The 24,966-nt window shown below is 43.1% G+C and overlaps 1 protein-coding gene across 4 annotated transcripts in view; it reads right to left on the reverse strand.

Moving 5' to 3' along the window:
- The window catches only part of LOC126190886 (uncharacterized), a 170,850-nt gene that overhangs the window by 108,632 nt on the left and 37,252 nt on the right, over positions 1 to 24,966 (reverse strand). For all 4 annotated transcript variants that reach the window (XM_049931496.1, XM_049931495.1, XM_049931494.1 and 1 more), the window contains one exon: positions 14,500 to 14,756. In XM_049931496.1, the coding sequence (XP_049787453.1) occupies positions 14,500 to 14,756 (257 nt within the window). The remainder of the gene's footprint in view (positions 1 to 14,499; positions 14,757 to 24,966) is intronic.

Here is a 24,966-nt window from a genome sequence, read left to right on the forward strand (position 1 = left end):
GTGCTGCTCTCCTTCGGATATTCTTTATTCATGTATCAATACTTTCTAATATGGATCCCAGGCTGACTACCAGTCGAATGAGGGTTTTGTAAGATATCTCTGTTGTTGGTACGTTACGTTTCTTGAGGAATATTCCAATGAATCTCAGTCTGGAACATGCCTTTCCTGTAATTTGTTTTATGTGGTAATTCACTGTAAATTGCTTTGTATGCATATTCCCAGCTATTTACTGAAAGTAACTGCTTCCAGTGCTTGTTCTGATATTGTGTAGTCATACAGTAGTGGATACTTCCATACATTTATGCACAATATGTTACATTTGTTTATTTTGAAGGTCAACCACCAATCCCTGCACCGAGCATCATTCCTCTGCAGGACTTCTTGCAGTTGCTACAATTTTCTAGTGTTGCAATTTCTTTGTATACAACAGCTTGTCAGTGAACAACCTTATAGTGTTTCCCACACTATCCACTAAGTCACTTACATGCATACAAAGTGAACAGTAATGTCCATACCTCCCTTGAGGTATGGACAAAATTACTTTCATGTCTGAAGACTTCTATCCTTTTAAGAGTGACATGCAGTGTTCTTTCTGCTAGGAACTTCTCATTCAAATCACAAAGGTGGTGTGACATTCCACACCCTCATATTTTGTTCATTAGGCTGTATTGTGGAACTACAGAAGTCACAGAATATGGCATCAATCTGATGGCTGGTATCTACTGCCCTCTGGGTCTTGTAGACAAATGAATCAGTTGGGTTTCATGCGAGCATTGTTTGCAGAATTCATATTGAATCTATAAAGAAGATTTTCAGTCTTCAGAAATGTCACAATAAAAGTGCATTAAATATGTTATAAAATTCTACAACAGCCAATGTCAGTGATATAGGCCTAATGTAATGTGTGACTTTTCAATTATCCTTCTTGTAAATGGTATGGACCTATGCTTTCTTTCCAATCACAATGATTACGTTTCCAACGATCTACTGATGGCTGCTGGTAGATGAGAAGCAAGTTCTTTCACATACCCGATCTAGAACTGTATAGTACTTCATCTGCTCCAGTCATTTTTCCTCTGATGAGCTATTTTTGTGGATTTTGTATCTCACAGACATTTATCTTGATATCTGCCATTTTGACATCTTTGCGACAATTGAGAGGAGGAAACTCAGTACGATTCTGCTCATGAAACAGTGTAGGAAAAAGGAATTTGGTATTTTGACCTTCCTACTATCACCTACCCTTTCAGTACCATTAGAGTGTCTTTGATCTTTTACTGATTTAACATATGACCAAAGCTTAGATCAGTAGGTAGAATTTTAGTTTCAAATTCATTGAACACTTCTTACATTACTCTCACTTTGTTTTCATTTAGCTTTTTTAGCCAACAACTTTTTTACTTCAGTTACATCTGTGATGAAGTTCTCTTTAATTTTGTAGTGACTTTTAAACACAGATATTGAGCCATGGTATTTCTTTTCCCATCCCTCATAACCTTGCTTAGCACACACACTAACAAAACCAAATCATTATGACCACTGCTCACCATGACAGTGGATGCCACCTAGTGGCATTGAGGGTAAGTGATGTGGTAACAAAAGTATGTAAATGGAACAGACACAGACAGGTGATCTCCTTAGTGAAGATATGGGCTGCACATGGGGAAATTGACTGAGATAAGCAAATCTGACAAAGGGCAGATTATTATTACGCAAAACCTGTGAACGAGTATTTTGAAAACAGCGAAGCTGGTCAAATGTTCTTGTGCTACTGTTGTGAGCATGTATGTTAAGAGATAGAAGGACAGTGAAACTACCATTAGGCGCTCACTGGTTGGATGTCTACGACTCTTCACAGAACACAGGGTTCAGAGGCTTGTCTGCTCTGTAATGTAGGATAGATGGTGATCCGTGGCATCTCTGCCGAAAGAGTACAAAGCTGGTGCACACACAAATGTTCCAGTGCACACCGTTCACCGTAGATTGTGGAACATGGAGCTCCACAGCAAATCACCCTACGTGTCCACATGTTGACCCAATGACATCATCAATTATGATTGCAGTGGCCACTGCACCATCAGGATTCAACCGTTGACCAATGTAAATGTGATGACTCTTTGGGTGAATCACATTTTTGCTGCATTAGGTCCCTGGTCGTCTCCACCAACACTGTCATGGAGGTGAACGGTGGCTTGAAATGCGCAGTGCGCCACGTACACAGGCTGGTGGGAGCAGTATTAGGCTATGGGAGACATTCTCCTGCACTTGCATGGGGTCTTGGGTAGTAATCGAAGACAAGCTGACAGCTGCAAACCACCTGCATCCCTTCATGCTTGATGTCCTCCTCCCAAGGTGATGTCATCTTTCAGCAGTATAACTGTCCATGTCTCAGAGCCAGAACCATGCTAAGGTGGTTTGAGGAGCACTATAATGAACTCACATTGGTGTCTCGGTGACCAAATTTCCCTGATGTAAATCCTATGGAACCCAACTGGATCGCTATTGGGCGCCATCACTGCATACGCAAATCAGTGGCCCATTATTTATATGAATTCATGACCTGTGCAGAAATATCTAACACCCCATAATGTCACAAACCTACCAACAAACTGTCAGATTCCTGGTATGCAGAATCAGTAATGTATTTTGTTCCAGAGATGGACAAACAGATTATTAAGCAGGTGTTCATGTTTTGGCTCATCAGTGTATAGATCTAGGGCATATTGTACAATGCTTTTGAATTTTATCCATTTTTTCTTATCTCTGTCCCCAGAAGTGAATATTTGGTTTCAACTGCTCAGATACTCTACAATGTGTTTCCCGTCATGTTTACTAAATACTATCTTAACGTTCCTTGTAATATCTGAAGTCACAGTTGCAACAATTGCTTTATGCTCAGCGAGTCAGCTCTCTACTTTAACTGTTTTGAACAGTTCAAGTCTGGTAGTTACTAGCAGGTCTAAGATGTTACCCTCACAATTCGGTTCTCTATGTAACTGCTCAAAGTATTTTTCATAACAAAAGTAAAAAAATAAAAAATATTCAGAACTACTTCACATCCATCTGACACCATTTCCAATCACATGACTCTTCCTTTCAACATCTGGCAAACTGAAGACTGGCAATACAATGAATAGCATATTCAGAAAACTTAGTCTTGATATTCTCCAATTTTCTCTGGAATGCTCTACCACTGCAGCTCCTGAGGCAGATAGTCTATAAAAACACCCAATTAACATGTTTGACCCACCTCTGATGTTTATCATCATGCAGATTATTTCATATTTGAAATCTGTGATAACCTCACTAAATGCTATCATCTTCAGTATGGCAATAAATGCGCCAACACCATTAGTACCTATCCTGTCCTGTGATACATTTTTTAATCTGAATTTTGTGTTTTGCTGCAATTCACTTCTGGTTCCCATCCACTTTCTGTTTCTAATATTACATGGTCATCGTTACATTTCATAAATAATACTAATAATGGACACATTGTGGATTCTCCTGCCATTTACTAATACCACATAAAGGGGTTCTCTTATTGCTCTGCAGAGGCATATATTCACTTCCAAGAGTAACATGACCGGTCTTTCAGCATTTGCTGAAGGTAATTCGTTGATGATCTTATGGAGAAGTTTCTGCAGCTCAACAAACTCTCGTGGTCATACCACATACTCTGGCACTCAAGTAGCTGCTTCCTTTGAGTAGTGTGCAAGCCTTACCTATTGAGGGAGCCCTACAATGCTCCATCAGATAACAGTGGATTAGAAATCAAGAAACCAACTTTTAAGATCACTGCAAAATAAGCCTCCAGTTTAGATCTTCTAATCAGCAACAAACCAGAGGATTGTGCTTCATTTTGGGTAAGCTACTACAAAAGATAGACATGCTTCCACCCCATGTGTGAGGCTAGCTGTCTTCACAGATTCAGCCAACCATTGAAAGGTACCAAAGACATGGTCTTAGAATTCAGTGGGGAAACAACATTTGGGCAAGTATGAGCCACAATTTGCTGTCATGAGCAACCTCCCAGTAAACATGAACTATATTTCCTTCCCAAACTGCCTGCTAGTCCTCTGAGGGGCTCCACTACATGCATAATGATAAAACTCCCAATAATAACGTAATGCCACCCCCCCCCCCCCTTCCCGTGCTTCTCCAGACCTGGCAGAAAAATCAGTGACTTGCCCAATAAGAAAAGCATGTCATGCTGGCTCAGATGTGCTATCAACGTTGGGCAGCATGCCATACATGTTACTAAGGCATAATGCGGCAACTGTGTTGGTGAAGACAATGCTGCTGGATTTGACAGTGAAATCAACATTGCAAAAGATGATGTAACTTACCAAACGAAAGTGTTGGTACGTTGATAGAGACAATAACAAACACAAACAAACACACAAAATTCAAGCTTTCACAATCCACGGTTGCTTCATCACGAAAGAGGGAAGGAGAGGGAAAGACGAAAGGATGTGTGTTTTAAGGGAGAGGGTAAGGAGTCATTCCAATCCCGGGAGAAGAAAGACTTACCTTAGGGGGAAAAGGGGACAGGTACACACACACACACACACACACACACACACACACACACACACACACACATCCATCCGTAGCTATACAGACACAAGCAGATATATGTAAAGGCAAATACATATATTCTCTCTACTGGCCATTAAAATTGCTACACCAAGAAGAAATGCAGATGATAAACAGGTATTCATTTGACAAATATATTATACTAGAACTGACATGTGATTACATTTTCACGCAATTTGGGTGTGTAGATCCTGAGAAATCAGTACCCAGAACAACCATCTCTGGCCGTAATAACAGCCTTAATACGCCTGGGAATTGAGTCAAACAGAGCTTGGATGGCGTGCACAGGTACAGCTGCCCATGCAGCTTCAACACGATACCACAGTTCATCAAGAGTAGTGATTGGCGCACTGTGATGAGCCAGTTGCTCGGCCACCATTGACCAGACGTTTTCAATTGGTGAGAGATCTAGAGAATGATTTGGCCAGGGCAGGAGTCGAACATTTTCTGTATCCAGAAAGGCCTGTACAGGACCTGCAACATGCAATCGTGCATTATCCTGCTGAAATGTAGGGTTTCGCAGGGATCGAATGAAGGGTAGAGCCATGGGTCGTAACACATCAGAAATGTAATGTCCACTGTTCAAAGTGCCGTCAATGCGAACAAGAGGTGACCGAGACGTGTAACCAACCCCATACCATCAAGCCGGGTGATACGCCAGTACGGCGATGACACATACACCCTTCCAATGTGCGTTCACCACGATAATGCCAAACACGGATGTGACCATCATGATGCTGTAAATAGAACCTGAATTCATCCAAAAAAATGACGCTTTGCCATTTGTGCACACAGGTTCATCGTTGAGTACACCATCGCAGGCGCTCCTGTCTGTGATGCAGCGTCAAGGGTAACGGCAAGCATGGTTTCCGAGCTGATAGTCCATGCTGCTGCAAACGTCGTCGAACTGTTCATGCAGATGGTTGTTGTCTTGCAAACGTCCCCATGTGTTGACTCAGGGAATGAGACGTGACTGCATGATCCGTTACAGCCATGCAGATAAGATGCCTGTCATCTTGACTGCTAGTGATACAAAGCCATTGGGATCCAGCACAGCATTCAATATTACCCTCCTGAACCCACCGATTCCACTGTAGCACGTCATTTTCGTGGTGTAGTAAATTTAATGGCCAGTAGTAGTAGTAGTAGTGTGTGTGTGTGCGTGTGTGTGTGTGTGTGTGTGTGTGTGTGTGTGTGTGTGTGTGTGTGTGTGTGTGTGTATAATATAGCGTTGGTATGTTGATAGAGACACTAACAAACACAAACACACACACATAAAATTCAAGCTTTCGCAACCCACAGTTGCTTCATCAGGAAAGAGGGAAGGAGAGGGAAAGATGAAAGGATGTGGGTTTTAAGGGAGAGGGTAAGGAGTCATTCCAATCCCGGGGGAAAAAAGGGACAGGTATACACTCACTCACTCACACACACACACACACACACACACACACACACACACACACACATCCACCCGCACATATACAGACACAAGCAGACATATGTAAAGGCAAAGAGTTTGGGCAGAGATGTCAGTCGAGGCGGAAGTACAGAGGCAAAGATGTTGAATGACAGGTGCGGTATGAGCGGTGGCAACTTGAAATTAGCGGAGGTTGAGGCCTGGTGGGTAACGGGAAGAGAGGATATATTTTAGGGCAAGTTCCCATCTCCGGAGTTCTGATAGGTTGGTGTCAGTGGGAAGTATCCAGACAACCCAGACGGTGTAACACTGTGCCAAGATGTGCTGGCCGTGCACCAAGGCATGTTTAGCCACAGGGTGATCCTCATTACCAACAAACACTGTCTGCCTGTGTCCATTCATGCGAATGGACAGTTTGTTGCTGGTCATTCCCACATAGAAAGCTTCACAGTGTAGGCAGGTCAGTTGGTAAATCACATGGGTGCTTTCACACGTGGCTCTGCCTTTGATCGTGCACACCTTCCGGCTTACAGGACTGGAGGAGTAGGTGGTGGTGGGAGGGTGCATGGTGGGAGGGTGCAGCAAAGGACTTTGAAGAGCAGCCGAACGGCATAGACAGTGTCTTGAAAGGAGGATATAAGATGAACATCAACAAAAGCAAAACGAGGATAATGGAATGTAGTCGAATTAAGTTGGGTGATGCTGAGGGAATTAGATTAGGAAATGAGACACTTAAAGTAGTAAGGGAGTTTTGCCATTTGGGGTGCAAAATAACTGATGATTGTCGAAGTAGAGAGGATATAAAATGGAGACTGGCAATGGCAAGGAAAGTGTTTCTGAAGAAGAGAAATTTGTTAACATCGAGTATAGATTTAAGTGTCAGGAAGTCGTTTCTGAAAGTATTTGTATGGAGTGTAGCCATGTATGGAAGTGAAACATTCACCCTGCCGCCACCACCTACTCCAGTCCTGTAACCTGGAAGGTGTACATGTCTAAGGCAGAGTGTAGTAGCCACCAGAAAGATCGCGGGAGGCGCACATTGGCACGGCGCGTCACGAACGGTAGTCGCCGCCAGTAGAGTCCCGTCCACCAGAGGGCACGCGAGAATTCGGACGCGACCTCTGCCGGCGTAACAACAAGAACAACAACAACAACAACTCCGGAGGACAGGCCGTGCGCAGTCAGTCAACATCGGGCATGCCTAGGACACAGTCCCGGTCTACGCTAAGTGAAGTGCGACGTAACGTGAACAGTGTTACTACACAATTGGCGACGAGTAGGGTCGTTCTTTCGCGTGTTGCGTCGTTGTTCCGGTTTCGCAGTTTCTCCACGGCATGGAGGATTTGGTGCGGGTTTTGGTTGCGCAGCAGACGGAGCTCATGGCCACCATGAAACAAGTGCTTCCGGCGTTGCTCTCACCGCCGTCTGCTCCGGCGCCGTTCCCTCCTCCCTTTCCCCCGTATGACGAGACGGCGGAGGATTGGGACGCATATGAACATCGCCTTCGGCAGCATTTCCAGGCGTTTCATGTTGCCGATGCGGAGGTATGTCGTGCTCTCTTCTTGTCTTGGATATCTCCCTCGCTGTATCAAGTTTTGCGGCAGCTGGCGCCGTTGCAGGAACCCTCGTCCTTGTCTTTTGACGCATTGTGTTCATTGCTGTCTTCATATTATCACCGCCGCACGCATGTTGTGGCGGCTAGGGTCGAGTTCTATCAATGCAAGAAACAGCCCCATCAGTCTTACCGGGCGTGGGCCGCAACCCTGCACGGTCTTAGTCGCAAGTGTCATTTTGTCACGGAGCAGTCGCGGGAGTCGTATGCCCATGTTATGGTACGCGACGTCATTGTTCGTTCGGCCCCTGATAGGGAGGTCCGGCAACGGGCCCTGCAGTTAGAAGACCCTTCCCTCGAAGAAGTCCTGTCCATTGCTCAATCGTATGAAGTCTCTCACGCAGCAGGTCAACAGCTGGAAGCGTGGTGCGACGTCGCGGAGGTTCAGAGCGGCGCGGCCGCGTCCACTGTGTCCGGGGTGGACGACGTGCGAGCGGTACAATCCGGCCGTTACGGCCGCTCCCGCGCGGCGCGTAAACAGAATTCCGGCCGCCGGTCCCTGTTGCCGTCCTGTGCGTCGTGCTATATACATCACGATCGGTCAAAGTGCCCCCAGCGTTGGGCCGTTTGTCGCAAATGTCATAAAAACAGTCACATTGCTAAAGTTTGCCGCTCAGCCTCAAAGGAATCGAAGGAAGCAAGTACAGAGGACATGGACGTTGACATTCAGGAAGTTTCATCGGGCCAGGCTCCCGACGCATCGGCACGCAAACTCTTTATCGAGGTGTCGGTTCGGTCGCGCCGGTTACAACTGCAAGTAGATACGGGCGCGGCAGTTTCGTTGTTGAATGCACAAACGTATTCCGACCTTGGATCGCCCCCGTTGGCGCCAGTTTACCGGCGTCTACGCGGTTATGGTAAACAGTTCATTCCCCTACTGGGTCAATTCACTACCGACGTGACTTACAAATCAGTCACTCGGCCTATTACTTTTATTGTTGTCAGTGATGCGAGCTCCGCTAACCTTTTTGGCCTGGATGCCTTTCAAGCTTTCGGTTTTTCTATCGCTGACACCATACAGTTGGTCTCCGAAGACGTTCCCTATCACTCATTAGAATCTTTGATCTCAGACTTTCCAGACATTTTTGAGGAGGGCCTGGGGCGTGTTTCAGATTTTGAAGCTCACTTAACGTTGAAGGCGTCGGCTCGCCCGCGTTTTCTACGCGCGAGGCAGATCCCCTTGGCTCTCCGCCCTCAGGTAAAGGAAGGGCTAGACCGGCTGACAGCCCTAGGGGTCGTTCTTCCCATTTCTTCCAGTGAGTGGGCTTCGCCCCTCGTTATTGTCAAGAAGCCCTCTGGAAAATTACGTCTTTGTGGCGATTTTAAGGCCACCGTTAATTCCCAATTGGTGGTGGACACCTATCCTTTGCCTCGTGCTGATGAATTGTTCTCCGCCGTGGCGGGAGGCCACTATTTTTCGAAAATCGATCTGTCAGAGGCTTATCATCAGATACCACTTGATGAGGACTCCAAACGGCTGGCAGTCGTCAACACCCCGTTTGGCCTTTACCAATACCAGCGGTTGGCTTTTGGAATATCCAGTGCCCCGGCGATATTCCAGCGTTATCTTGAGCATGTCACGTCGACGATCCCTCATTGTATTAATTACCTGGATGACATAATTGTCACGGGCCGCAGCACGACGGACCACTTGCACAACCTTCGCACCCTCTTTCTCAAATTCAGGTCTGTGGGCTTGCGTTGCAACCTGCAGAAGTCAACCTTCTTCCAACCGTCCATTGAGTATGTGGGCTACACCATCTCTCGGCATGGCATCCAGCCACTAGGAAGTTTGGTCCAAGGTATCGTCAACCTTCCTCGGCCCACATCGCTGAAGGAGTTACAAGCTTTTTTAGGCAAGATAGCCTATTACCACCGGTTCATTCCCAGGGCTTCCACTATAGCCCACCCCCTGTACTGCCTTCTGCACAAGGGTGTTCCTTTTGATTGGTCGCCTGCATGCGAGCGAGCGTTCACCTCGTTGAAGGGCCTCCTCACGTCAGCCCCTTGTTTGGCTACTTTTGATCCCCATAAGCCGTTGGTCCTGGCTACGGATGCTTCGCAGTATGGGGTGGGGGCGGTCCTGGCCCATCGCAACGCAGATGGTTCCGAGCAACCACTGGCGTTTGCGTCGAAAACGCTTAGTCCCGCGCAGGCCCATTACTCCCAGGTGGAAAAAGAGGCTTTGGCCATTGTCTACGCTGTTACCAAGTTTCACCCTTTCTTGTATGGCATGAAGTTTCAGTTAATCACTGACCATAAGCCTTTAATATCGTTATTTGGCCCCGCCTCTCAGATTCCGGATAGGGCAGCCCACAGACTCCAGCGCTGGGCCTTGTTCCTCTCTAAGTACCATTATGACATTCGTTTTCGCCCTACAGGCCAGCATGCCAACACCGACGCTCTTTCCCGTCTTCCGGTGGGCCCGGACCCTACATTTGATCGAGAGGAGATTATGTGTTTTCATTTGGATGTGGCGTCCCGCCAAGCGGTTGATGGCTTCCCGATCACTAGTTCTCGAGTCGCCAGGGAAACGGCGGCTGACCCGGTTCTCCGGCAAGTAGTTCGCCTCATTCAGCAGGGGTGGTCGTCCCGCCCTCCGGGCCGGGCCTCGGACCCTCTTCGTAATTATTTTCTTCTACGAGACCGTCTCTCGGTCTTGGAAGGAGTTCTCCTTCTGGCTACCGATGATACAGCTCCTCGCGTGGTTGTTCCTGCAAGTTTACGAAGGGAGGTCCTCAAGTTATTACATGCGGGGCACTGGGGTGTTTCCCGTACTAAAACCTTGGCTCGCAGACATGTGTACTGGCCCGGTATTGACAGAGAAATTGAGCACTTGGTGGCCGCCTGTTCTCAGTGTGCGAGCCAACAAGCATCTCCCAGGGCAGCGTTCTCTTCATGGCCGCCGGCAACCCAGGCATGGGAACGTGTTCACATCGATTTTGCGGGCCCGTTTCTCAATGGCTTTTGGCTAATTGTCATTGATGCTTATTCCCGATTCCCATATGTGGTTCGCTGCTCCTCAACCACTTCAGAAGTTGCAATCCAGGCACTAGCAAAAATCTTTTCTGTGGAAGGTCTGCCAATCACCCTGGTCTCGGACAATGGACCGCAGTTTCTTTCGCAGACCTTCCGGGATTTTTGTAGGCGTTTCGGTATTCGGCACGTTTGCTCTCCCCCCTTCCATCCACAATCGAATGGGGAAGCTGAGCGCATGGTGCGCACCTTTAAGACACAGATGAAAAAGTATGTGCACGAATTTCCTGCAGAGGAAGCATTGACGTTTTTCTTGACGGCATACCGGACCACACCAATGGGAGACCGCAGCCCCGCAGAGCTCCTCCATGGGCGTCAACCTAGGACTCTGCTGCACCTCCTCCAGCCTGGTCCTCGCCAGTCTTCACAAAACGGAGTACCTGGCTTTCCACTGGGTATGTCAGTCTGGGCCCGTGGGTTTGGTCGCAATCCACGTTGGATACCGGCGGTGGTCCTGCACCGCCATGGCCGCCGGCTCTATACCTTGCAGGCGGGGGACCGGGTGGTACGTCGTCACCAAAATCAGCTCCGTCCACGTTCGGGCACCCACCCTCCGACCTCTCGGACACCGGCTTCCCCATGGCCGGCACCTGTCTTGGTTTCACAGGGGACGTTACCTCCTCTCCCCGCTGTGACTCTGCCACACTGCGATGGTTCTCAGCCTTGGCAGCCTCCAGTGGCTCCAGCACCGGCATCGCCGTCATTCCAGATGCCCCAGCGAGAGCCGGCCCCCCTGGCCGGCCCGGTTTCGCAGGGGGCTAGTTCCCCTGTGGTCGTCCCTTCCCCTTCGTCCCCGCCACTGGGTCTTGCCCCTCCTGAGGTGGAACAGGATCCAGACTTCGACAGCTTGTCGCCTGTGCTGTCCCGGGCTCCGGTTGTGGGACGACGGGGGCCTCTTCGTGTGGGTCACTTCCAGCCGTATTCGAAGGTTCCGGCTCGAGGGTTGGCAGATCCCCTCGACTCCGGCCATCCAATGGATGTGGAGGTCATCGCTCCTGCCCGACGCTCCACCTTCCGACGCAGTGGATCACAGTGGCTTCACCCCCCGAAGGAGGAGGAGTGTAGTAGCCACCAGAAAGATCGCGGGAGGCGCACATTGGCACGGCGCGTCACGAACGGTAGTCGCCGCCAGTAGAGTCCCGTCCACCAGAGGGCACGCGAGAATTCGGACGCGACCTCTGCCGGCGTAACAACAAGAACAACAACAACAACAACTCCGGAGGACAGGCCGTGCGCAGTCAGTCAACATCGGGCATGCCTAGGACACAGTCCCGGTCTACGCTAAGTGAAGTGCGACGTAACGTGAACAGTGTTACTACACAGAGCCACGTGTGACAGCACCCACGTGATTTACCAACTGACCTGCCTACACTGTGAAGCTTTCTATGTGGGAATGACCAGCAACAAACTGCCCATTCGCTTGAACGGACACAGGCAAACAGTGTTTGTTGGCAATGAGGATTACCCTGTGGCTAAACATGCCTTGGTGCACGGCCAGCACATCTTGGCACAGTGTTACACCGTCCAGGTTATCTGGATACTTCCCACTGACACCAACCTATCAGAACTCTGGAGATGGGAACTTGCCCTTCAATATATCCTCTCTTCCCGTCACCCACCAGGCCTCAACCTCCGCTAATTTCAAGTTGCCGCCATCATTCAATAACATCTTTGCCTCTGTACTTCCGCCTCGACTGACATCTCTACCCAAACTCTTTGCCTTTACATATGTCTGCTTGTGTCTGTTAAGTGCGGATGGATGTGTGTGTGTGTGTGTGTGTGTGTGTGTGTGTGTGTGTGTGTGTGTGTGTGTGTGTGTGCGCGCGCGCGAGTGTATACCTGCCCCTTTTCCCCCCCTAAGGTAAGTCTTTCTCCTCCCGGGATTGGAATGACTCCTTACCCTCTCCCTTAAAACCCACATCCTTTCGTCTTTCCCTCTCCTTCCCTCTTTCCTGATGAAGCAACCGTGGGTTGCGAAAGCTTGAAATTTGTGTGTGTGTTTGTGTTTGTTATTGTTTCTATCAATGTACCACGCTTTCGTTTGGTAAGTTACAGAATCTTTGTTTTTAGATATATTTTTCCCATGTGGAATTTTTCCCTCTATTATATATAAACTGAAAGTTTGATTTCATTGTCAAATCCAGCAGCATTGTCTTCATCAACACAGTTGCCCCATTATGCCTTAGTAACACGTATGGCATGCTGCCCAATGTTGATAACACATCTGAGCCAGAATGACATGCTTTTCTTATTGGGTAAGTGGCTGATTTTTCTGCTGAGTCTAGAGAGGCATGGGGGGGAGGGGGTTTTTATATTATTATTGGGCATTTTATCATTATGTTATGCATGTAGTGGAGCGCCTCAAAGGAGTAGCATGCAGGTTGGGATATATGTATGCAAGCTACAACAACAGAATTTTCGCAAAAACAATATATTTAACACAGACTTTCAGTGATCAGTATGTAACTGCAAGAGTAAATTTTAGCAGACAAATTACTGGGCTGTACTAAAATTTGATAAGATTGAAAATACAGACATTCTTAATTTTTTTTCTTTTCCTTTTTTCACTTGCATCATCTAACATGAATTTTTTAACACATTGCAGTGAACCTTGTTTAATATTTGTCAAATGGTTAATTTCATATTGATTCAGTAACTTTAATTTGTGCCTGAAATGCAAAAAAAATGTGTTGAACATTAACAAAATAAATACTGTGAGTGGTAACAATTCAAAACACATATTTTAAAAGCAACATTTTTTAGATATTTCAGTGAAATAAATGCTACTGCCAGACAGGATCTGGCTTAGCACCACTACTGAACAACTGCTGAGAATATGGGTTGGGACTTTAGTTTCTTGAATAATGCAGTATTTTCTCCAAGTAGTAGCTAGGCACTTGATATGGCATCAGTTCACATCCAAATACATTACATTTTATTGCGGCACCTCATCAGAGGTGGTTAGGAATTCTTACTTGGAATTTTTAACATAATATGAGAGACATGACAATTTCGCAATTCAATGAAGGAAAGCTAGAGTGAAAACTATTTAAAATGAATCTGAAGAAACAAACATTTGTGTGTGTTAAAGGCATTTTATGTTAAACAGTATAAACAAACAAATATATATGCAAACAAATCCCTGATGAAACATCACAATGTTTCAAATTAAAACAAAATAAACAATGACTCGCTGCAGTACAGAACACACAATTTATTCTAACATTAACTGGATCTATATTCAGCCCTTATGGTCACTGTTAATAATGTCTTCTTTGTTGATCAGGAAATTTCCCTATCTCACTGCATCATTAATATGGTGTGTAGCACCCGACCTGAAACCTCCCATACCTGTTGGTTTAGTGGAAGCGTTTATAGTATTCATGAACTGTTACCACAGTATTTTGTGTTTTTTCTTCCTATTTCTAACTTATTAATCAGCTCCTATTACAATCAAAACTGCGCCTTCTTAATTCCAGATTGCTATTTTATCCTCTCTGCTATTTACTAATACTTCTGCTCTACTGGTACATCATTTTCCAACTATTCTCTTGACATCATGTGCTTAGAAAGTGTCATATTCTACTGACATACACAATCATCCACCAATATTCTGATAAACTACTTTAATATCAGTAATCATATTATGCCTTGACTGCCCTCCAACCACTGAAGTTGTGGAACTGTCTGATTATTAAGCAGTAAACAAAAGCAACTAACTAATACAAAACTTTGAAATGTAAGTTATTTTCAGAGAATTGTTTTATCACTTACAACTTCTCTGCAAAAAAGTTTTATTGTAATAAGATTTTTTAAATCACAGAATATAACTGACCTTCTGCCAAACTCTGTTTCGAATTTGCAAATCAGTATCTAGTGAGTTCTCATTATTTGCAAAGAGATCATCTTCATTGTCATTTTCATGTGTTCTGTCAAGTTTATGCTGTGCAGAAGAATGTAAATGACTTCCACAGAATGACTCAGAGCATATATGGCAACCTCTTACAAAACTGATTATATCCACATACATGCCTCGCCAAAAGTAAGTCTTATTGAGTGTTTCATGCATTCGTTTGGCACCAAGATGAATTCCTATTAAAAAAAATTACACTATAAGAAAAAAGAAATGTCACTTTGATTTAGAAACTAAAGCCATAAGCATGAAACAAGTATTGTAAATATATTTAGATGATGAGACACTGTGTTTATCAGATCACACTAACAAAGAAAAATAATGATCACAATCAAAGATTAAAAGAAAAGAAAAAGGTTTGCAAAATTCAATATACAATCGAAATATTATCTGGCATACATAAGGGAGGGAGGGGGGAGAGAGAGAGAGGGGGGGAGGGAGAGAGGGAGAAGAAAGATAGGTGCAGGGAATGGAAAGTAGAGAGATTCAGTACCAAATGACACAAGATTTCTAGTTTTTAGAAGATAAAACAAGTGTAGGGACTAAAAAAACCATGAAGAACCTTTTTGATTAATTGGTCTTTTTAAAAGAAAATAGTTACCTATATCTTCAAATGCTGAGTCTTCTTTACAGTACATTATTACATTACAATGAACATTACTGTATGTCATGTAGCTTCTTTTCAATCCTTGAATCTAGATATTTGGTTAATTTATACAAAGTGTGACTCTTAACATATCCAAAAGCCATTAAATTCTGATAAGACTTGGAACTTTTGTTTGGTACTTCTCACAGAATGGCAGAATGTACTACAATGAAATCAAAAACATGTATACAATCAGCCTCTGGGACTACAAATACATCACAGTCTGAACTGTAAAATCATACCCCAGATTTAATGTAGCACTTTCATTGTGCTAAATCTGGAGTATATATGATTACAACTAGAAGTGATTTTACATTAAATGAATTAGTTTATTCTTCATATTTCCACTTGCTAAAATCATCATCATCATCATCATCATCATCATCATCATCTGGCATTGACAGTTGCGAGTCCCCACCTGGCAAGTTCAGCTGCTGAGTTGCAAGTCTTTTCAATTGACACCACATTGGACAACTTGCTTGTCAATGATGAAGATGAGGACAACACACTAGCCAGTCCCTGAGCATAGAAAATCTCCTACTCTGGCAGGAATTGATCTTGGACCTGATGCATGGCAGTCAGATGTGCTGACCACTAAGCTAAGGGGTCGGACTCTTTATGGATAAAAAAGTGTGATATGAAAATCAACTCTCTGACAGTCCTAGACTGCCCTGCACAGATCTCTTTAAAGCACTTGGTATTTTGACAAATGTTTCATAAGACATAAATTCTTTCATGTTACCAATATTTTTTTTCCTCAAAAATAGTACAGGACATTATTACACTACTAGGACTAAACTAAACACCATCTTTACCAATATTCGAAAGCTTTAACATAAGCACAGATGCAGGCAAATACATGGGTACAAATGTGTTCAAGAAAGTATCAGAGGCTATTAAATGTACAGAAGCAAATTTAGTGGCTTTAAAGAGCGAATTAAAGAATTTTCTAATCACCAAACCTTTTCTATTACATTCAAGAATCCACCCACATGTATTCTTAGCTCACATTATTCAATATTATTTATAATAAATACTTCAACTGGTTCCACTAATAAATTTGTCAATGGTATAGGAGCTGACCACCAGTAAACCATCTGGTCTCTTCTTAATATGAAGATTATTTGTATCTCAACCTTTTATGGCTGCTGGCGAGTCATTCACAATGTGTCTTCTTGAATAGTGGACACCTTTCTAGACCAAAGTAAATGACTATAAATCTTTATGCATATCATTCTAGTGTCTACTGATAGTACTGATTCCATGAACTGAGCTGTTGGTTTGTGAAAGATATATACTATAACAAATTTTATTAATGAACAAATATACTGGGATAAATGTATTGGGAAGTAGGTAGTAGTATCTCCAGTTGAGTATCCAACTGTGATTCAGATTTCCTGCTCGGCCCACATATCAATATGGAGGACAGGTCAGAGGTATTCAAAGAGATTTCGGGATTATAGCCAGTCATCATAAACTTCACTCCACAATGTTTTGACTGGACACCTGCCAATCATCATCAGGTGAGCCATCAAAGACTGATGAAGAAGTATTCCCTACATCTTATACAGTGCATTGAGAGCATTGCCACACATCCGTCAGTCACGGTGACAGAAGCAAAAGGCATTCAGCAAAGAGTAATACAATCAAACCCAGGTACTGCAAATACTTGCCTCCATTTTGGCTAGTTTGGGTCCATCTCAATCTACATCACCCCTTGCACCTCCTGTTTTGCCTTTCATTACCTTGGTCATTTATCTCTGCCATCTATATTGACTGATGTTACCTTATGCTGTGCTTTCTTTTTGTCTTGGTTATTGCCTCACACGTATCAGCTCCTTTCCCAACTGTCTCTGCTCAAATGTCTTATACACAACTCGACTCTTCATGCTCTGAATTTTCTGCCCAATTTTCACCGGGTTTGGGTTTTGCCAACAATTTCATGGCCCGCATTACCGTGAAACCTCCGGTCACACTCCGTTTCTTTTGGGCTCACCAGGTGCCAATGGCACTCCATGACCAGGCCAAGGCAGAGCTTGACCCCCGTTGGGGTCATCCAACCAATCACATCCAGCAAATGGGCTAGCCCCTTAGCCATTGTCAAGAAGCCATCAGGACATTTACGCCTTTTCAGTGATTTCAAAGTTTCTGTCAATTCTCAGTCTATCATTTACATATATCCTTTGCCGTGCCCTGATGAACTTTTTGCTAAGCTTGCTGATGATCAGTATTTTTCCAAGATCAACCTCTTTCAAGCATATTTACAGCTTCCTGTTGATCCTGAATGAAATGGAAAGAGTTCAAAAAAGTCACCCAGAACCCTGGGTTGGGGGTGACTTATTGGATGTGATGCGAAGGAAAGACTGATTGTTGGGGACTGCACTAGATGATTACCCAATCTTCCATTTTTAAGCTCTCAGGTTCTCGAATGTTACCCAGTGCAGCCCCTAATAAGCATTTAATGACTTTAATACTGACAATTCTTGGTTTTCAGTTTTAATATATACTGCCATAGAATATATCAGACCAGTTACTCCAAATGATATCCATAGCATGAATATGATATTTAACACACCTGAGGACATAACATCCACCATAAAATCTTTAAAATAAAAAAAAAACTGTTGTAGTTAAATTAAAATATAAATAAAGTTAATTAAAGAGAGTTCTTCTGAGATTAGTAACATAGTGAATTATTTGTGCAACAAGTCATTTATTACAGAATCATTTCCCAGTTGGCTAAAGTATGCTGAAGTTAAGCCTCTTTGACAAAAGGAGATAAAGAAATACTGTCAAACTTTTGCCTTGTTTCATTTTCATCAGCGTCCTTGAAAATATTAGGTAATGTAATGTACAAGTGGTTTCTTATCCACCTTTCTGCATCTACACTCTTTATTAACAACCACAACACATACAAAAATTACGTAGGCTGATAACTGCAAGCCAAATAATGACAAGGTTAGAGAAACGTTACCAGAACTATTAACTGTCCAAGTACAGTGTCCTATCACTGACCGCTGAATGCACATTGGCATGGAGCTGGTCTGCCTCAAGAACATTTGTGTGGAGAAGATGGAAGAGGATGAAACCTCGCTGGCAGCAACCTGATGTGACGAAGCAAGCTTGGATATTTTTACTTCCCCTCTTGTTTTGCCATCTGCCTCCTCAAAATTCATTTTTCCACTTTTAACTAATTAACATTAACATACATGAGTATAACTTGCATCTTCATAAAAGAGAAAGGCTGGCACTCAGTTTTTAAAGAAGATAACACCAGATCTAATTTTGTGCTTAGTTTTATGTATTAATTAATTCCAAAGTAATTAACAGTTTTGTCCAACTTATTTTTGTAAATTTCATGATTTAAACAAATAATTCAGCCTAACTCTTGTAGTAGAAGAAACTGTTAAAAAGACTGAATTTTTCGATGTACTCAAGTTAATTTAATGAGTTAAGTTTTAAATGTAATTTCTGTAAATTAAACATCGAACAATGTGAAGTTTCAGTACCTATTATTGTGAGGACACATAAGGGCCCAATCTTTGGTCCCGAGACAGTCAGTGCATAGCCGAGTTTCAGACAAGGAACCTGTATTGGTCAGATCAACAACAATGGATCCATGAAATAAGTGTAACACAACTAGGCCGTGTGTTAAAACAATGACAGTGTGTTTCCATATGTACCTTTCTATTCTTCAAGAACTGTGAACTTTGTGATGGGGTTTTTCTTGCTCGTAGATGTTCAACTGGAAACTATTGTAGCAGTATGTGGATGTTCGCATGAAAACTATTAATGAGGCTTATGGAAAGTTTAAACAATAGTGTACTGACCATATATAACTGTGTATTATTGGGAGGTTGTAAACAGTGAAAGTAAAGTACTGTGAAACACAAACGTGCACCTGTCGGCTACATCATTCAAAGTAGTCAGCGTTGTACTTCCACAACCCATTTTTCAGCCAGTGTAGCAACGCAGTATGTTGACACCTAGGAAAACAAACGAAGAAACAAATAAGGCGAAACTGTCACAATGCGTTCATGTTTGCCAACCAGGCAGTGGCTGCAGATGAATGCTTGCTTCAACCAGTCGCTGCTGCTGCCAGATACAAATACTGTGGTGGCCGATTGCGTGGGCACACTGCCACACATCTGACTACAAATAAAGTGTTGTCAGAGTCAGAGGTTGAATTTCTAAATGGTACACATAATTCATTGGACAGTAAATTACAAGCTATTAATATATTCTATGTACTGTCAGAGGTGTTTTGCTGTAAAAATAACAATATATTTTTGAGTAAATGAGAATACTGTGGTGCAACCTGCCCAAATAGCCACACTTGTTAGCACATCGCTTCAGGGATTTGGGTAGGCATGCCGGTCCATGGCTGAATCCACCTGTCAGATTATCAATCAGGGCTGGTGTGCCAGCCAGCCTGGACGTTATTTTTAGACAGTTTCCCACAATGTAGTACCAACGTGCTGTCTCACAATTTACAAACATTTGGAAACGATCTCACTATTTCAAATGGGATAACACTAGATAAAGATAGATAGGGTGCACAAATTCTGTCCCGGGGGAGGGGGGGGGGGATGTGATGACAGGAGCAGCATCTGGTCCCCTCTGCTACTAACAGTGCCAAAACCAGATTAGCATGCTGGACTTGTGAAGATATGGAATATGGCCAGGAAAAGAAGAGGAAGAAGAAAAATATTTTGTTGTAACGGAAGATGTTGCAGAACAGTTCAAGTTCTGACAGGAAACAATGGGTGTAAATAGGAAGAAGACCAATATTAAACTATGAGTTGTAATCCAACTGGGAATTAGTTATATTTGGTGTCACCCAAAGTTCCACCTTAGGGCACTTACTTTTTATTGTGCATACTAATGACTTTTAATCAGCAACACAACCAGATACCAAGTCTGTTTTGTTTGCAGGCGATACAAACATTGGAATAAAAAGCAAATAAAGTACAATTTCAGAAATAGTGTTTGGTGAAACTGTCATGGAAATTAATGAACAAATCCTGGCAAATTTTTTTGTCACTAAAGCTATATGCGTTTCAGAACTTTTCACCGTGTACAATGATTGCTAATAAATTCAATTGGGAGGAGCATACTACAGAACTGATAAAGCACATCATTCCATAATGTCACACAGTATCATTTTTTGGGGGGTAACACATCAATCCAAGCCAATATTTTGTGAGCCGAAAAGTATTTTGTTGCAACTTGGACACACAACACAACCAAGAATGTTAGTATGACTTTATTAGACTGTAGCATGTATACCAATCACCATTACATACACTGAACACATAAAATAAGCAAATGCTTACAAGCAGTAAAACAATAACTGAGTGCAAGCATAGTGTGGCAGGGTTTAAATAGGCCCTCGCCTGTGGTGGGCTCTATTGGTAGTTCACAGTATTGCTCTTTTGTGGATGATGACACATTACTAATGCACACAGCCTTCAAGTATGTGCGCATTACTTCATTCTTCGTCCCTTTGGCAACAGCTCGGATTCGTGAGATATCCATGGCGTCTTCCTCCGCGAGGCTCTGACTGAGATGACTTGCTGATACTGGGGCATTTGGATGAAAAGTTTCACAGTCCGCCATCCCGTGTCAACATGTAAAGTAGGATGGGTGACGTCAGCCCAAGTTCCATGTCCACATCATATCCAGGGCCTGGTGGTGATGGTGTACCCGCAATTGGTGGCTGAGATGGAGGAGACAGCTCCGACATGAATGGCAGCTGCATTGGCATTGGTAGCGCTATTGGAGAAGCTGCACCAGGTTCAACCACCAGTGATGGGGGACCCTCATATGTCATTGCAGGGACCCAGCTGCATCAGGCGATCCATCGAGCAATGCAGACTGCCATGGTGATGTTGGTGTCCTGGCCAGGGTTGTCCAGTCATCCACACACAGGTGCATCTGGTTGAAATGATGTTCACAGAGGCCCTCTTCCTTGTGGACGTTGCAGAGCGAGCAGCTGCAGAATCGGGGATGACAGCGGGAAACATTTTGGGCGACGACCAAACCCACATGCCCAAGCAGCCACCCCTGGCTGGAAACAGGACGATGGCCGCATAGGTTGGTGTACATGCAGATTGTAATGTAGACTTAAGTTTGGAAAACCCCGTTTCACATGCCTGCGACCAGTGAAAACATGTTTCCTTATGCAGCAAGGCATGTAATGGTTGTGAAGCCGACGCTGCACCCAGCAAAAACAAATGATGATAAGCAATGTTACCTAAAAAATACCTGGAGTTCCTTGACTGATGTATGGCGCAGAAGAGCCATAATACCAGAGACATTCTAACAAAGAGGTTTGATATCAGCAGTAGAGATCCTGAACCCAAGATAAACAATAGAAGACTGAAAGAAGTGGCACTTTTCCAAATTGCATTTTAACCTGGTGGCCTGTAACACCAAAAAGAGCATTTGTAAGTTGTCAAGATGTTCAGCAGTGGAGGAGCCGGAGACCACAATATCATCAAGATAGCTGGCACAGCCACACCTCATGAGTTGCTCGAGAAGCCGCTGAAAAATCACCAGGGAGCTGGCCATGCCAAACGGTAACCACAAATATTGATACAAGTCATAAGCTGTGTTGATGACCAAGAGCCATCTATACAGACAACACCATGCATGTATTTGTTATAAGCCAAATATCAAATGCCAGACATTTTGGTACAAAGCGTGTTTTAATCAAACGCAGGAAGTTTCTTCACTCTGTGTGTAGTTTCACACAGTTCTTCATATCCAACTAGGAGAAGATTACATGGCTCTCATAGACATACAAAGATACACTGTGAACAAATATTTTCAAACAAATCAAGAAACTGGGTATTATACGAGAGTAATAATAATAATAATAATAATAATAATAATAATAATAATAATCAGAATGAAATTTTCACTCTGAAGCGGAGTGAGTGCTGATATGAAACTTCTTGGCAGATTAAAACTGTGTGCCGGATCAAGACTTGAAATCGGGACCTCTGCCTTTCACGGGCAAGTGCTCTACCAACTGCGCTACCCAAGCACAACTCACGCCCCATCCTCACAGCTTCAATTCTGCCAGTATCTCGTCTCCTACCCACCAAACTTCACAGAAGCTCTCCTGCGAACCTTGCACAACTAGCACTCCTGGAAGAAAGGATATTGCGGAGACATGGCTTAACCACAGCCTGGGGGATGCTTCCAGAATGAAATTTTGGAAGGTAGGAGACGAGATACTGGCAGAATTGAAGCTGTGAGGACGGGGCGCGAGTTGTGCTTGGGTAGCTCAGTTGGTAGAGCACTTGCCCGCAAAAGGCAAAGGTCCTGAGTTCGAGTCTTGGTCCAGCACACAGTTTTAATCTGCCAGGAAGTTTAAATAATAATAATAATAATAATAATAATGTTCTGCCAGTTGTAAAAGGCGACGAAAAGAACAAATCACTAATAGGGCTAACCCCCCTTTTAGTGTGATTAGTTGGTTCAGGACAGAACTAATAAAGCCTCGGACAAGCGCTGTCATGGCCGGGGATGATGCTTGAACCCTATGCCCGTCCACAATGATAACGACACTGTTAGCCACACAGAAAATGATTTAAATCCAAATAGAGGTGTTTTGCAGGATATGCTTCCTGCAACCACTCTAGAAGGAAAACAAAGACAGAGGATGAGATGGTCAGATGAAGTTAACCTACACCTCATGTTCTGTTATTACTAAGCAACAAACTTAGGAACCAACACAGCTGGATACAGATCACAAGTACACACAAAATTTATTAACACATACCCAGAATTAAAATTTTTAACAGAACAACGACTAGCTGATCAGATCTGTGTAATAATAAAAAAATAACAGGATACCCCAGTCAGAATTAGAAAACATCAAACAACAAGTACAACAAATACTGGAACAAAATAATGTGCAATCAGAAGAAGAAGAAAATACAGTAATTGACTCAAACATCCCAGAGCAAACAAACAAAGAACAACACACATCAATTAAACAATCAGAGGAAAACGAAATCTTAAGACGGCCACCAGAACAAGCGCAAATAGAACATGAAGTGACACACATGTTAGACATAGAAGAAAAATTTCAGCTAACATATATAGAATACAGACACAAATACAGACATTAGACCATTCTTGCATAGACCACCAAATAACCCACAAGTCGAAACAACAATAACAACTATCAACACAATCATACACAACAAAATAAATGAAAATACAACTATGGAAGAGTCACAACTACTGGTTTATATAGGAGCACTCATTACACTAAATATACACACTAGGCAGAGATCAGAGCCAACCAACACACAGAAGAAACCCACAAAACCAGCATGGCAACACAGGTTACAGATCAGAATAGAAAAACTGAGAAAAGACATCAGACAGCTAACACAATTTATAAGAAATGAAATATCAGACAAAAAACGAAAATGGTTAGGTACAATCTCACAACAAGAAGCGATAGAGCAATTAGATGAAAAGAAGTAGAAATTACAAGCATTCGCCAAACGACTTAGAAGATACAAAAAAAGTGAAAATAGAAGGAAACAAAACCAAACATTCAACACAAACCAAAAGAAATTTTATCAGACAATAGATAACACACACATTAAAATAGACAACACACCAAACATAACAGACATGGAACACTTCTGCAGCAACATATGGTCAAACCCAGTACAACATAACAGGCATGCACGGTGGATACAAGCAGAAACAGACATATACAAGATGATACCACAAATGCCTGAAATGATAATTTTGCAACATGAAGTCACCTGAGCAATTAATTCTACGCACAATTGGAAAGCCCCTGGAAAAGATAAAATAGCAAATTTCTGGCTAAAGTAGTTCACCTCAACACATTCACATCTAACTAAATTATTTAACAGTTACATTGCAGACCCATATACAGTCCCTGATACACTCACAAATGGAATAACTTATCTGAAACCTAAAGATCAAGCAGACACAGCAAACCCAGCAAAATATCGCCCCATATACAAAATATTAACTTCAGTCATTACACAGAAATTAACGACACATACAACACAGAACAAAATTATAAATGAAGAACAAAAAGGCTGTTGCAAAGGAGCACGAGGATATAAAGAGCAACTGATAATAGATGCAGAGGTGACATATCAAGCTAAAACTAAACAAAGGTCACTCCACTACGCATACATTGATTACTGAAAGGCTTTTGATAGTGTACCCCACTCATGGTTACTACAGATATTGGAAATATACAAAGTCGATCCTAAATTGATACAGTTCCTAAACATAGTAATGAAAAATAGGAAAACCACACTTAATATACAAATAAATTCAAATAATATCACATCACAGCCAATACAGATTAAGTGTGGAATATACCAAGGAGACTCATTAAGTCCTTTCTGGTTCTGCCTTGCTCTGAACCCACTATCCAACATGCTAAATAATACAAATTATGGATACAATATTACTGGAACATACCAACACAAAATCACACATTTGCTATACATGGATGATCTAAAACTACTGGCAGCAACAAATCAACAACTCAGCCAATTACTGAAGATATCAGAAGTATTCAGCAATGATATAAATATGGCTTTTGGAACAGACAAATGTAAGAAAAATAGCATAGTCAAGGGAAAACACACTAAACAAGAAGATTACACATTGGATAACCACAGCGACTGCATAGAAGCGATGGAAAAAACAGATGCCTATAAATA

The sequence above is a fragment of the Schistocerca cancellata genome, chromosome 6 (genome assembly GCF_023864275.1).
Source record: "Schistocerca cancellata isolate TAMUIC-IGC-003103 chromosome 6, iqSchCanc2.1, whole genome shotgun sequence".
NCBI lineage: Eukaryota > Metazoa > Arthropoda > Insecta > Orthoptera > Acrididae > Schistocerca > Schistocerca cancellata.